Below are 14,929 nucleotides of genomic sequence, written 5' to 3' on the forward strand. Positions count from 1 at the left end.
AAACCCCATTATGATCAGTACACCCCACAAACTGCACTAGAAGGCACATGGGGCATGGAAGTGGGACATACCTGTGTACTTGTCAAACAGACAATGGGAAGGGGTATGTTTGCACCTGTCAGGAAATGGGGAACAGCAGGAACAATCTGCTCAGAGACCCACCCAGGCTGGCCCTATCCCCACTGCTGGGGCAATGGTGAGACAGAACCCAATGGGAGTCGAGCACAGAAGGAGCCACAGACCCTTATAAAGTCTGTTGACAGGCACTGGGAAAAACAACTAGATGACAGAAGAAGAAAAAGACAAGGAACTGAGTGCTGTAATATCCCCTTCCTCTCAGGTCACCTTAAAGCAATACATAATGAGGCTACCAGTAATCAGGGCTGCTAAGAGAAGAGGACTAGAAGACATTTTCACAAGTTCGCACCCACTTCCTAAGATGCACGAAATCATGAAACTTCAGTGAGCTCTCAAACATTAATGCTGCCACAGGACTTCATGCTTAGCACCTGTGATATGATGAGATCAGGCTAGCTTAGGCTTCGCATTGTCCTATCTTTGCACACTCACCATAGTAATTGACAAAGTCAGCATCCACTCTGCAGAACGCATGCAAAGTCTGGTTTCAACTCTGCTTTCTTGTTCTCCTTGACAACGCTGCATACATAGCCCTGGGCTTCACGCATAATTACGGCAAAGCCATTTTCTCCTGTTTTTCTGATCCTTCCTGGGCCTCCTGTCCCTCATAAACTCCTTATTTCTTTCCATTAAAGACCTCTTGTACCAATATACTCCTGCCTTCACTTCTCCAATCTTGGCTGATACCACATCTCTTCCAAGACCCTCCTCACAATCAGCCACAGCCTTGACCCCATCCCTTCTCTCTTGCTGAAGTTTGGCCTTGGAACCTATAACCAGAATGAACACATTCTTTCCATCTCAATAAAAGATAAAGGACCTTAAAAAAATTACTATTAGATTCATAAAGAGGTCAAAATAGCGAACAGAAAAACCATCTTAAATGTAATGCACACTACAGCCCATGGAGCCGGTAAAAGTGTTGTGTTAAACTGAGCATATCCAAAGCCAGGCTATTACTATCATTTCCTTTTAGTAGTCTGACTTTGGTACCATTTCCCAGCTTAGATCAGCACCATCATCAATTTAAAAACTACTTGTTGTATGCAAGCAGTATTTCCCTAGTAAGTTAGTGAAATCTCAAGAGAACGTCCAGTTGTGAGAATGCTCTGGCTGCGACATCTGTCACCCCACTGATCACCTGGGTTGATTCAGCTGACCTGGCTTAGCACTCAGCACTCATTACAATGCCTGTGCTGGATCTGTGTTCAGCCCAATGACTCAACCATTCCTCATGAAGGCTTTTTATGAGCCAGGGCAATCATTAACAAGTTAGCAAACAATACAAGAGAATAAGTGTTCGCAGAAAAGCAACCTACACACACTCAAGATAGAAATAGCTTTATATAGAAGGCCAGCTGAATTCCTTCAAATTTCAAGACGGACAAATTAGGCTTAAGATCTCGAAGTTTAGCAACTAAAGAGATTTCAGGAAATATTTTACCAGAAGATGCTCACTGATTTGTACAGACCTGAATAGGTAGCTAATGGACAAGAAAAGAAGACAAGAGGAAAACCAACGTCTATATAGGTTGCTTTATTTGTCCAGTGTAAACTTACCTATCTTGTCAAGCTCCAAAGCACTATATTCTACTCCCAAAGAATGGAAAAGTTCTTTTACCTAGAACAAAGAAGAAAAATAGAAAAGAAGAAGTTGAAAGGCATAAAAATTAAATGTCATCACCACTGGAATTACTCTAACTGGAAAAGAAAAATAATTGCTTTTCAATATGGGTTCGCCTATTTAAAAAGTCACCCTTTTGTTTCCTGTGGTTTCTGCAGCTAATTACGTTAAAGTGCCTAAACAGGTAATTAGAAGGTGTGCACAAAGGCTGTATTTGTCACACACCGCTAAATTTATATTCAGTAATATTGGTGCTATCACCACCTCTCAGTCACTATTCATGGGTCAAACTATATTTAACAGTCTAATGCATGTCCTCCTGTTCATGGATAAAGCAAAGATTTCATTTTCTCGTTTGAAAAATCATCCTACGAAAGCTACTGTCTCTCCTCAACAAGGTGTCCTCCATTAGCTGAACATTCTTTTTCTTCCAGCTTGACCAGCTTCTAATGTTAAGAAAAAGCTAGGTGGTCCAGAACATGGAGGAGGGTAAGATGAGGGAGGGAACAGGCAGGATTTAGATCCTCTCAGAAGTGTCTCTGTCTTTAAAACAGATGCTCATTGCTTTACACATGAATGGGCAAGCAACCTGAGTACATTGCTCCCCCATCCCCCATTGCTCCCCCATCCCACACGTCATCACAACTAATTGGGGCCACTTTTAGAAGACACTAGGAAACACTGTCCAACAATTCTCAATGGCTTTTTGGAATCTTATGATCTCACTGTACAGGTTTTTGCCATGACTCCTAAAATCCAGACAACATCTTCTCCCAACTGAAGTACAAGAACAGTATGCTCCATTTCTTTCAAAATTCCTTGAACTAAAAGAACCTATTATTGAAAGCATTCTATTTGGTATGATGCACATGGCTGCATGATTGTCAGTGGCTTCTGCATCGACAGCAGCACACTTTTCCCCACTTTTTGTTATCTGTTTGCAGATGTGCAAAGATATTGTGTGCTACTGTAGACAGACATAGAACTGGTATATGAGAGAGCCTAGTAACTTTCTTGCAGAGATATAAAAAAATAGCGGCCAATGTCTTAAAACAACCTATGGCACAGTGTCTCTGTATTTCTGGAAATTCAGAGGACCTTCTCCATGACATTTTGGCTTGCCCCTTTTTTTCAGATCCCAAGGATAAATTCCTGGGATCTACAATTCTAACCTCCGCATCCTCTCTTTGCAATTTAGACAAATTAATCTACCTGCTATTAGACACAGAGCCTTCTGCTTTTTATAGAGTGGCATGCTTTGCTCTTGCTGCAAGCAAAATAAGAGCAACTGCATCCTTTTAAAAGTGACTCCCTGATTTAGACTTTATTTTTAAGTCTGCTCTTGTTCAATATTGATGGAGATAGTCATTTTAGAATGTTTTGGTGATCCCTGACCCCAAAGAGCCTGCTTAGCATCGACCAGAGCCAGAGCTTTGTCATCTGTCACTCCAACCTGGTGAAACAAGTTCCCTAATGAAATCAAGAACCTACTGGAACCCTAACTATTCCATAGGGCCTGCAAAACAGAGCTCTTCTGCTGGGTTTTCAGGCAACAGCAATGGGGAGGTGCCTATAAGCTGGTCCCTTACCACGCATCTGCTGAGATCCAATAGGGTCCCTAAAAAAAATTGTTCGAAAACTGTTGTATCTGCACAGCATTAATACTGTTATAACTGTTGTGCCCTTCACCGTTCCAAATGTTGCAATGTACCTTTTTGCTCCCCACTGATTTTATGTACACCATTCCAACATATCACAGTAAGGGATGGTATATAAATCAAATTAATTAAAAATAAATACAATATTTATGTTTGTCTCATATCATTAACTTCCACTCTGTTAGTTTATAAATAGAAAAGCAGGCTTGAATTCCATGTGCTCTGAGTCATGAGTATATTTTGAGGCTTGCAGAAATTGACATCTGTATGTCATTCAAGGTTTATATATAACAAAGTTATTTACAAACTAGTTTCAAAGCTAAGAATGGGCCTTGAAAGGGTCGCCTCCCCTGGCCCCTAGCCAGGCAGCTTAAAGTGGCTTTCGGCCACAGCTTGCAGCCAGATCAAGTGGGGTGGGTGGGAGCTGGCCAGTGGGACAGAGCTCTTTAGCAGGTAGTCAGCAGGCCGGGAGGCGCTGGTGAGCAGGCGCAGCCTAGCAGGCCAAGAAGCCCTCGTTAGGAGGCCCTGCTTAGCAGGCCAAGAGCCCCTCATTAGGAGGCCCTCTACCATGACCCTTTGCCCAGGGCCCTCTCCCCTTACCTCCTGCTGGCTCCAAGCACTGAGATGCCTCTGAGAGCAAAGAGCCTAGAGTCCAGGGACAGAAGGCGGAAGCTGCAGGGGCAGGACCAATCAGCAAAGCTGGCTGCACCCTGATTGGCCCTATTCCAACATGAACAACCGGCCACGTTCCACCCCCCAGGATATTTCACAAATATATAGCGGAACCATGGATAAGGATGATATATGCCAAAGTACAATTAAAAACCCCAGAAACATGATGGTGCTCTGTGATGCCACATGCAATGAACTAGGTACTCTAATGATTATTCTCCCAATAACATGGACCTGACAGCACCATGGGACAATCGTACATATTGCTGTGAGGGTACAGCAATAACCGTTTAAGATCTATTGAGTTTGTTTAAAAGCTATAAACCTGGTTTACCGCTGGGCTTTATGTACTCCATTCTTCCTACCTGCGACTGTTGAAGATTAACTTCAATTTGCCATAGTATTGAAATGCAGGAACCTTAAATTGTGGTTTGATTATTTCCCAGTAATTGAAATTCTTAGCCACCTGGTTACTGGGATAGAAACAATCCTTAATTTATTTAAAAGCCTTCACTGAGATGACAATGAATTATAAAGACAACGTCCCATGCAAGTCTGACGGTGAAGCAAATTTATGCACATACCAAATTAACTCTGGATGTGTGGCATCCACTCCGGAAACAGCCTTACTCTCTTGTAGCTTTCACCACTTAACTACAACCAGACAGCTACTAACCAAGGCAATGGGAACAATTTCCCCCATTATCTATAATCCAATTTGACCCACAAACCAAGGCCCTAGTATGAAGCAATACTTGTATGATAAGAACATGAAGCAAATTATTACTACTATTAATTAATAAAATTATGAAAATCCTATATTTTAATGAAGAGGCCTAGTACAAAATCCTGATGCAATATTTCTCTGAAAGTTTTAACCGGGCTACTTCAAGTACTATTTAACAGTTTGGGGTGCCCATGTACTTTCTTAAAGCAACTGCTGACAATCTGCTTTTGCTACTCTAAACCAGTTCGCCTACCTTAAGAGCTGCAGTGGAGCTAACTCACTCACATACCTGCTTCACAAACCAATTAGGATTTTGTAACAAATACACTTGCTTGACAAATCATGATGAGCATACACATATATATTCTACCTGATACCTAAAGAGGTTCCAGAACTGTTGCTAAATGCCACGTGCCCTTGTGGTTATGTCACCCAAATTGCTCAAGGATCCAGATTGTTCAGGATTATACAAATTTTCAGTCATTCCTACCAGTGAGTATGCTGAACTGATCAAAAGAACTCGCACCTCCTAGATTACCAAACATTAATTTCAGTAGTCACTGCGAGACCTATCGCAAGAAAGCTTAATGGCCTTGCATATATTCATTTATCAGAAGCTGATAAAGAATGGATGCGTTCTATACATACTGTGGGAATGGAACATACGTGCTGGGATCCAAATGCTTCTTTGCATGAGCAGAATGCTTTCAAGCACATATGGGAGATAATATTTTCTTCTGGTGGCAGCTCGTGTCTCATAGGGCAATGTCCCTTGAGGGGGAACTGAAAAGTCTCTATGTTAGTGGGACATCACTTATGCTGCTCTGGATAGCAGATCAAAGTGAAGCTCCATGTTCATGGATAGTATGCTTCTGAATTGGGGGGGGGGGCGACATGCTACAAGGACGCATCTTTGGCCTCTGGTCCTGCTCATGGGCTTTCCAGGTACCGGTATGCTATAAGAAACAGAATGATGGATTCAGTAACCCAATAGCCTGATAAAACAAACCTTATCTTATATTCTTAATATGTTTAAGATTGTGTGAAGTGCCATGATGGTAATTCTGACTTACAGTGATTCTCTGAATTAATGACCTCCAAAATGTCCTTTTGCCTTGCTCACGTCTTGCAAACTTAAGGCTGTGGTTTCTTTCAAGTTAATCCATCTCATGTAGGGCCTTCCTAATTTTCTGCTGTCACCAGCTTTCCCTAGCATTGTCTTTTTTAATGACCCCTTTCTTCTCATTATGTGACCTAAGTACAATACCCTCAGTTTGGGGATTCTATCATTTTAGCAATTTGAACATCATTAGTTTTCCTTTATAATCTGTTCCTGAAGTTCCTTTGAAATAAAACAACTACTTTGAGGTCACCCTTTGAATGTCTCGGAAGACTGAGGGTTTATCAGTCATGTTAATACTTGAGGTCAGATGTGTGGCCTTTGACAACCAAGGTTTTATGAAACCCCGAGGTTTCTTGATGGCCCTGAGTTTCCCGAATGGCTGGGAGTTAATTCAGTATATTTTTAATTTTATAAACATTTATTGGGTGATATGACAATATATGATCATGTCAACCTGCCCCCCCATGGCCAATGATGGGCCTGGAGGGGATGAGAAGGAGAGAGGGCCCTTGTGTGTATAAACATAACTATGCTTCCCAACCATATTCTTCACGATCACACCACTTCTAGGGTTTCTCAAAGCTTGAAGAATGTTTCAGGAGTTTCCCAATGGTAAAAACGTTGAAAGGCTGACATAGAGTTTGACCTCTTTGCCCTACGTAGAGAACTGAAGGGCACTGTTCATATATTTAATGTCAGAAGATGAGCAAGTGAATGGGCCAAAAAGGCAAAAAAGGAGATTCAATATCAAAGCCTGAACTCTCCTAATTGAAAATGTTCTAAACTGAGGGCTTTGTACTTGGGCCATATTATGAGAAAATGATCATTAGAAAAAACAATGCTAGATAAAGTTGATGGCAGCAGGAAAAGAGGAAGACTCAACATGAGATGGATTAACCCAGTCAAAGAAGCCAAAGCCTTCAATTTGCAAGACTTGAGCAAGGTTGTTAGCAATAGGACATTCTGGAGGTCATTAATTCATAGGATTGCTTTAACAGGGATATTGTTTTCTTAAGGAGAAGAGTTGTTTTTATACCCCACTTTTCACTACCAAATGGAGTCTCAAAGGAGCTTACAATTGCCTTCCCTTCTTCTCCCAACAACAGGCACTCTGTCAGGTACGTGGGCCTGAGAGAGATTTGACAGGGCTACTCTGTGAGAACAGCACCACCAGGACTGTGACTATTCCAAGGTCACCTAGCTGGCTGCATGTGGAGAAGCAGAGAATCAAACCCAGCTCTCCAGACTAGAAGCCATTGCTCTTAACTACTGCGCTTATTTATTTATTCTTAAATTTATATACCCCCACTCTCAATTGTCTTGTGGCGGTTGATAATAAGACAATACAAACACAATAAATCCCCTAAAATACACCTTAAAACATTAACAAGATGGTGATCAATAAAGATACCAGCCCCCCCCCCCAGTTCAGCACATGGGTCAAATAAGTTCTCTCTAACTGGAAATCAAGGTCTAACACACATTAAGAAATCCTCTGATGGTAACACTGAGACCCCCAACCTGGACTCAACCATACACCTAGCAGAAGAGCTCCGTCTTGCAGGCCCTGCAGAAACCTGAAAACTCTGACAGGGCCCTTAGCTCTTCCGGGAGCTCATTCTACCAGATTAGGGCCAGGGCTGATCCTGTCCCCTTCTACCCAGCCACAGGACCTCCGTCATAGAGGGGTTGAGTTTCAGATGGCTCTTCCTGAGCCAGCCAGCCGCTGCTTCCAAACAACTGTATCTGGGGGGGGGGGATATGGCCATCCGTCCATTAGGCGGTAGAGCTGGGTGTCATCTGCATATTGGTGGCTACCCAGCCCATAGCCCCGGACCCGGTGGGCTAGAGAGAGGGTGCAATGTTAAAAAGTGTGGGAGAGAGTATTGCCCCCTATGGCACTCCACATGGGAGCCCAGGAGCACTGACAACTCTCCCCTACAGCAACCCTCTGTGCATAGTTCCAGAGAAAGGAAATGAGCCATTGTAGCACAGTCCCCATAATCCCAGTCACAGTGAGGCAGTGGGCCAACAGCTCATGGTCGACCACGTCAAATGGGGCCAGCATGTCTAAAAGCACGTGAATGGCCAAACTGCCTCGATCCAGCTGACGCTGGATATCAATCTGTCAAGGTGACCAGCAGTCTCCACTCCATGGCCAGGATGAAAGCCAGAATGATACGGATCAAGGGCCGAAATTTCCTCCAAGAATGCTAGGAGTTGGTCTGACGCAGCCCGCTTCACCACCTTACCCAGAAATTCAGGATGCAAGACCGGGCAGTAGCTGGCGGGATCCCACAGTTCCAGCAATGGCTTTTTACAGTAGAGGATATACCACTGCCTCCTTAAGCTCCTCAGGGAATTTTCCCAATGTTAGGGAGAGGTTCACAATCTCCCTCAAGGGCCCTCCTATCCGCTGGTTGCCCAGTCTGAGCAACAGACATCTTAGGGTCATTGACCCTAGGCAATGTGTCCACTTCTGCTAACGAGAACCTTCTAAAGCCATCAAACACTAACCTCGCAACGGCCATGGAGCTTCCAGTTCACAAGCTGTATCAATTGTGGCAGGAAGGTCCCAGCAAAGTGACAGAACTTGGTCCATAAAATAGCTCGATAAAGCCACACAGCTCAAACCAAATTTCCTTATTAAAAGCTTTACTGAAATCCAGATAAACTATGTCCAAGGCATTCCCCTGATCCAGCAAGGTAGTCACTTTCTCAAAAAAAAGAGATAAGGTTGGTCTGACATCCCTTGTTCTTATGAAATCCATGGTGAGTCTTAGAAATCACAGCTCTCAGTTCCAGCTGCTCAAGGACAGAGTGTTTGATTAGCGAGACCCAGATCTATATAAATGTAGGACGAGCATGTGTTCCATTTGTCGGCATTGTGGTTTTGGACAGAAGGGATGTACTAGCAAAAGAGCTTTGCTGGGCTTAGCTAGCTTATACAGCCATGCTCTGTGCTTTCAGAGGTGAGGAGGCTATCTTCAAATATGAGATTTTCTCAATAGTAGTACAAAAACAAAAAAGGAGTACATGGTAACTATATATTGGAGGAAAAAACCCTATGTAACATCAATGAAAAAAACTTCGCCACATCTTCTTGCTACATCCCTTCATTGTTGGATATATACAAATCAATTATTTCCAGAACCACTATTTATACCTGCATATTGGTTCTGAAAACAACTGATTGGTATATATCCAACAATACAGAAAAGGAATATAGCATGAAGACATGGCAAAGTTTTTTTCATTGATGTTACATGTTTTTTTTCCCTCCAATATTTTCTCAATGGTGGCATGCCCCCTGTGCATTGTCCAGGGTTTACTTAGCTATATATTAAGTGCCAGGCTAACCTATTTAAAAAATCCTGATTAAGGAGTTGATTTTTTTGGTTTTTATAAGCCACTTTTAGACTGAAAGGCATTATACGAGACCCATTATGGGGTGCTATATATTTTAGGTTGATTTCATACTCATGGTGGATTTCCAGTCCTTTTGATGCTAGAACTTATGTTTTACTTTGTTAGATGTTTGTAGCACACAGCATAAAAAGGCAGCATAGAAATAGTATAAAGGTAAGCCCACAGGAGAAATTTGGCCATGCCTCTCCTCTACCCTCACACACACTAAGTTGCAAAGCTAGATAGAAAGCAGCGGTAACTTTTGCCTTTGCTAACAGAATACACAATGAAATAAAGGTAAGCTGCCACCTACATGGTGACCTTTTTGCTTCACTATTTGGCTACTTGCTTCATCAGTGATCTACTTCAAAAGTACAGTGTAGACCTAGGATGCCTAATGATGCCTACCACTTACGAATAGTTTTAAGTTTCAAAGAGTCAAGAGTATCAAGTAAATACGACAATGGAAACATGGCAGCCAGCCATACATCATTCTCAACCAATTCAAACTGTAGCTGTCTCCTATCGGTATACACAGCTCTGCCAGAAGAGTTAATGACAGTACAAAATTCAAGACAGCTAAGCAAGACCAATGCTACAAGACCAACAAGCGAGCAGAGTCCTTTGCCAAGTGGCTGATGGAAAGAGTTCTTTCCAACAATGTCAAGGATTGTTCAGGAGCCAAAGTTTCATTAAGGCCCCAATAAATGCTAAGTGTCTTCCTTCCCTAGCTGTTACATTCTTCATGCTCAGAAGGAAGAAGAAACCACCAGAAATATAAAAGGGAGGAACACAAACACTCCCTGATTCAAAAGACATAATTCAGATAATGAAACCAAACACACAGTATTCAAGAACCCACAAATTAGATAAGTTTGAAGCTAGCGAGGTTCTCCCCCACACTTCCGGGTGATTATTCAAGAATATTATAGTTTTAGCAGTTAATACCTTCCTCTGCTTTCTCATCCTGAGCGCACAACCACCAATTTACAACACTCATTTTTGTGAACTACTTAGCTAAAACAGTTTGCCATTTTCAATTTTAACAGGGAGCCAACCTGTACACTATAATTATATCCCCAACATCTCTTCCTCACTAAGTTGATTACCCAAGAGCTTCAGCCCCTGCTTCTAAGACAAATTCTCCAAATCTTAATAGGACATCATAAGGCTGTGAAAATAAATGCAGGATCTGCAGTCTTATAATCGATGAATGTAAAAATGACAGGAATTCTGATTACTCCCCCCCCCCATGATACAATGCAGGGTGCAAAAAGCATTCTCTCTAATTAAGACAAATACATCAAATCAGATTAAATATATTCTGTTGACAGGGCCAAGCAAGGCATCATTTACCCTGGTGATACTGGTGATAAGGAAACTAAGTTGGAAGTAAGACTAAAGAAAGAACAAGACCCAGAATGATAGACTGGTTTATACTGAATAGCAATTAAAGAAATGTGAAGGCCTTTTCCAGGACTGATAATGATGGACATACTGACAACGACACTAGAGGAAAGTTAAAATGATAAAAGGTGGCAAAGAGAGCTGAGTGTTTTTGTCCATTCTGAAATTATGTAAGAAGCCTCTAGGTCTGTCAGAAAATTGGATATGCAATATTTACCTTCTTAGCAAATTAAGCTTTAAGGACTTAAAGCACATTTTATGGATGATTTAGTTAAAGATAATGTATAACAGTGCACTTGATATATTTATAAAATTTAAATGTTTACTCCACATTGGAGGAGCAGCAGGTGGCACCCCAAAGAATCAAAGTATATTTTAACATGGACAAATGAGAGGAAGACTTTAAATTTAGAAGCCATCTACACTGCAATAATTATTATCCAGACTTAAGGAAACTCCTCACCCACCATACAGCCAGCAGTACCCAAGTATATAGCACCTTGGTCATCTATGGAAAATCCGCAACTGAATGGTTAGCACATGTATTCCAAACAATCCTTACTTCAAACAACTTTCACATCTTAAAATTTCATTTTTTATCTCCATGGATTTCAAGAGATCAGTTCATTCCATGCTGTCCAGGTGGTGGAATCCGGAGCAGATATGAGCATTTAAGAAATACACCTATCAGCATGGTATAGGAACTGTAGTCCTAGAATATGATAGTTAACAGAAAGCAATTTTAGGCAGTAATGGACAGCTAGAAAATTATAAAACCCTGTTCTTGTTTTTTTTTTAATCACTTATTTAAAGAAAGGGTTCAACATTTTTCAGTTTTTCTGATGGAGGAACGAAAAATTCAAAGAAGTACCAGGGGGAGGAAGTAGTAAAAAAAGAGAACTTTCCCCCATTTTTCAGCTTTTCTTTTATGTCTTCACATCTAGCAAAAAGATTCTCACACTTGCACACGCATCACATCACTGTAATGTCAATATTAGGTGTATCCTCATTTATTAATATTCAGAATAGAAGACAAAAATGCAGTTGCATTGGGGTGCAAAAGAATTTTAGTGCAAAGGCTTTTCAAGATGAACTCTACAACAGTCCTTGCAAGTTAAGAAAACTCACTAGTCCCCAAAGAACAAGCAAATCAGAATATGGTATTGTAACACAAATATCAAATACAGTTGAATTTCTTTTGTTCAACTGTTCATTAGATTAATATTCAGGTCACCTAAGAAACTCAAGAGTATAAGATACATAAGTGAAGCTGAATCACAGGCAAGTGCAGAAGTTGCAGGTGGATTTCAAAACAGAGTCACCTGAGCTAGTGACTGCATACGGACTGTGGACAAAAGTTAGACAGTATAAACCTGAGGGAAGACAAGGCAGTGAGTGGATGAACACAAGGGTGAAGTGAAAGAAAAGTAAATTAAGAAAAAGTCTTAAACACAGTGTAGTAAAGGAACATCAGTCATATACTTTTATTTGACTTAATTAAGCACATGTATATTAGCTGCAACCACAGGAATATAAGTGCTTCAGAGTATTTTTGGAACTCAAGGCATTCCCCACACCTTCACGATCCTACTATCAAAGAAATCTATCCCACAACCTATGGGTGTTAGAAAGATACATTAAGAAAACCAAGTTAAAGAGAGAATATACCCTTTACTTAATTCCCACTATTTCATTCTCTTCCACTTAGTTACTTCATGTTCTCCTCCCCATTGTGAACATTTTGAAAGTCACTTCAAGGGCTAAATACACAGCCCTTGAATAAATAAACATTTTATTTGCATGCCGCTCCCCATCCCTGTTAGCTCGGGGCAGCTGACAACATTTAAAAACCACACATTATAAATGATGAAACAGTAAAACAATGAAGCAACAATTCTTCATTAAAAGCCACCTCCTACTGTCTTCCCTATGGGAGTTTGTCAGTTTGAAGGGGTCCCTATTAGTGAATGTTTCAAGTGAGAAGGCCAGCATCGCATGATGTCATTACCTGGTCTCAACTGTACGTCTGGTGGAGCAGCACAGCTTTGCAGGCCCATCAGAATTGTGTGAAATCCCTAAGAGCCCTGATCTGTTCAGCCAGAGCATTCCACCCAACCAAAAAGACCCTGGCCCAGGCTAGTTTCATTTCCCTGCAGCCGGAGACCCTAAGCAGATTTGAGCTGCCTGATGTTCTTTAGGGGAGGAGGTGGTCCCAAAGATACGGGTTTAGGGCCCTGAACATCAGGGCCAAAACCTTGAATTTGATCCAGTCTCCAATCTGGAGCCAGTGCTGCTGCAAGAGCACTGGTATAAAACGTGCTCTCCAGGGGGCTCTAGTCAGGAGCTGAGCAGTCACATTCTGTACCAGTTGGAGTTTCCAGAGCAGCCTCAAGGATAGCCCTGCCTAGAATGAGTTACTCTAATCTGGAGGTGCCCACTGCATAGGTCACAGTGCCTAGGATGGACATTGTCAGGTACACTGCAAGCTACTGCACCCAGTGCAGATGCCCAGTGCGCAATGTCCATTAAACACTGGTCTTAAATATCTTACTCAACTAACCGGACTCATGCCAAGTGACTATCACTTAAGTCTCTCAGAGCTTAGTTCACAGAAGCACCAGATTTTTTTTAGTGTGAAACAAGACTTAAGAACTCTTATTCTTCAAAATGTGAAACCCCGTACACTTTTGTTTTCTAATGTAACAAGATTGACTTTTGCTTATATATTCCTACTGTTATGATGGTCAGTTCTTAGTCAACTAAGAGTGCTTGCACTCGAACGCTCACGCCTTGAATAAATCTTTGTTGGTCTTAAAGGTGCTACTGGACTCTGATTGTTTTGTTTTCCTTGTCATTGCCACCTACTCCTTCAGCTTCCCTATTCTGAATCCTAACAGAAGTCCATAAATCGTGCTTCTCAAATCAGTCAAATCACAACACTTGAGTATAACACAAGTTTACTCAGGTCCCTCTGATTACTTCTCTTAGCAACATGTTTACATACCGGTCCATGATCCGAAAGCATCTCAAGAAAAAAAAACCTTGTGGAAAACAAACAGGTCTCCCTCTAGTTCGCACCCGGATGGAGATCCCCCACCAATCCAACACCTACCATGTTTAGCTTTACATACTTTACATACGCCTTACATACTTAAAGAATGATCCTTGATCCCCCCCCCCCCACACACACACACACAATAGAAGGCGGGAGCTGAACGGAGCAGCTGGGTACTTAGATGCATGCCCAACCACGAGTACCCACAGGGGCACAAACCAACGTGGGGTCCTGATCACCCCAAGAGCCTCAGCAAAGGCTAGCCCTGCAAAAGCCCCTGGGGAACCTTCCTCCCGCGCTTCGGAAAGGGCAAGCCTCCGACCCCGAGGAAGACAGGTGAAGGCCCCGAAAGGAAGGCAGAACGAACGAAGGCGGCCCCACATCCCCCCTTCCCTCCTCCGCGCGGAGAGATGGCGGGGCGAGCCATCGAGGCCTCCTTCGCGCCCACTCCCTTCGCCTTCTCCAGGGGCCGTTGCCAAGGGAACCGCGGGGGGGGGGGAAGAGGAGGAGGCTGCCGGGTCCGTCCCGCACCCCCCCCCCTCGGCCCGCACCCGGGCACGTTGCCGCTCACTTTGTTGCAGTAGGGGCAGAAGCTCTTGCTGAAGATCATGACCCGGTGAGAGCCGATCATCGCCTGCACTTGGAGCTTCAGCGAGTCCCTGTCCGGGATCCGGACCTGGCCGGGGGGAGGCATGGCCGGCCCTCGTCCAAATGCAGCAGCCGGAGCGAAGGCAGCCGCAGGAGACTACAGCGGGTCCGGCGCAAGCGGCCACCGGGCTTCAGCCAAGTCGGTAGACTGGCGCATGCGCAAGAGACGGGATAACCAAGCCGCTCTCCTGAGCGCCGCCCTCCACCTACTCGGATCGGGCAGGGGCGGGGAGGAGGAGGAAATCGGACTGGCGTAACGGCGAAGGGTTACTCACGTGCCCTCCGCGCGAGACGGACCAATGGGATCAGGCTGTTGGGGGTGGGCCCCGTAAGACGGAGCGAATGAAAGGCAGAAGGCGCTGAAGTCCGGGAGGGGGGGGGGAGTGTTAAAGGGACAGGTGACGACCCATCGTCAAACGGGGATGCTTTCTAGCTGATCAACCAGCTTCGCGGCCTGCCGCACTTTAAG

General features: G+C 43.2%; 1 protein-coding gene across 1 annotated transcript in view; it reads right to left on the reverse strand.

The window, feature by feature from the left end:
* TXNRD3 (thioredoxin reductase 3) overlaps positions 1-14,650 on the reverse strand; it is a 32,006-nt gene extending 17,356 nt beyond the window's left edge. Inside the window, exons 1-2 of the mRNA XM_077325373.1 lie at positions 14,384-14,650; positions 1,699-1,759 (exon numbers count right to left, since the gene is read on the reverse strand). Of these exons, the coding sequence (XP_077181488.1) occupies positions 1,699-1,759; positions 14,384-14,506 (184 nt within the window). The 5' untranslated portion in view covers positions 14,507-14,650. The remainder of the gene's footprint in view (positions 1-1,698; positions 1,760-14,383) is intronic.
* Between the last annotated feature and the right edge of the window lie 279 nt (positions 14,651-14,929).

Source organism: Paroedura picta, chromosome 3 (assembly GCF_049243985.1).
Source record: "Paroedura picta isolate Pp20150507F chromosome 3, Ppicta_v3.0, whole genome shotgun sequence".
Taxonomy (NCBI): Eukaryota; Metazoa; Chordata; class Lepidosauria; order Squamata; family Gekkonidae; genus Paroedura; species Paroedura picta.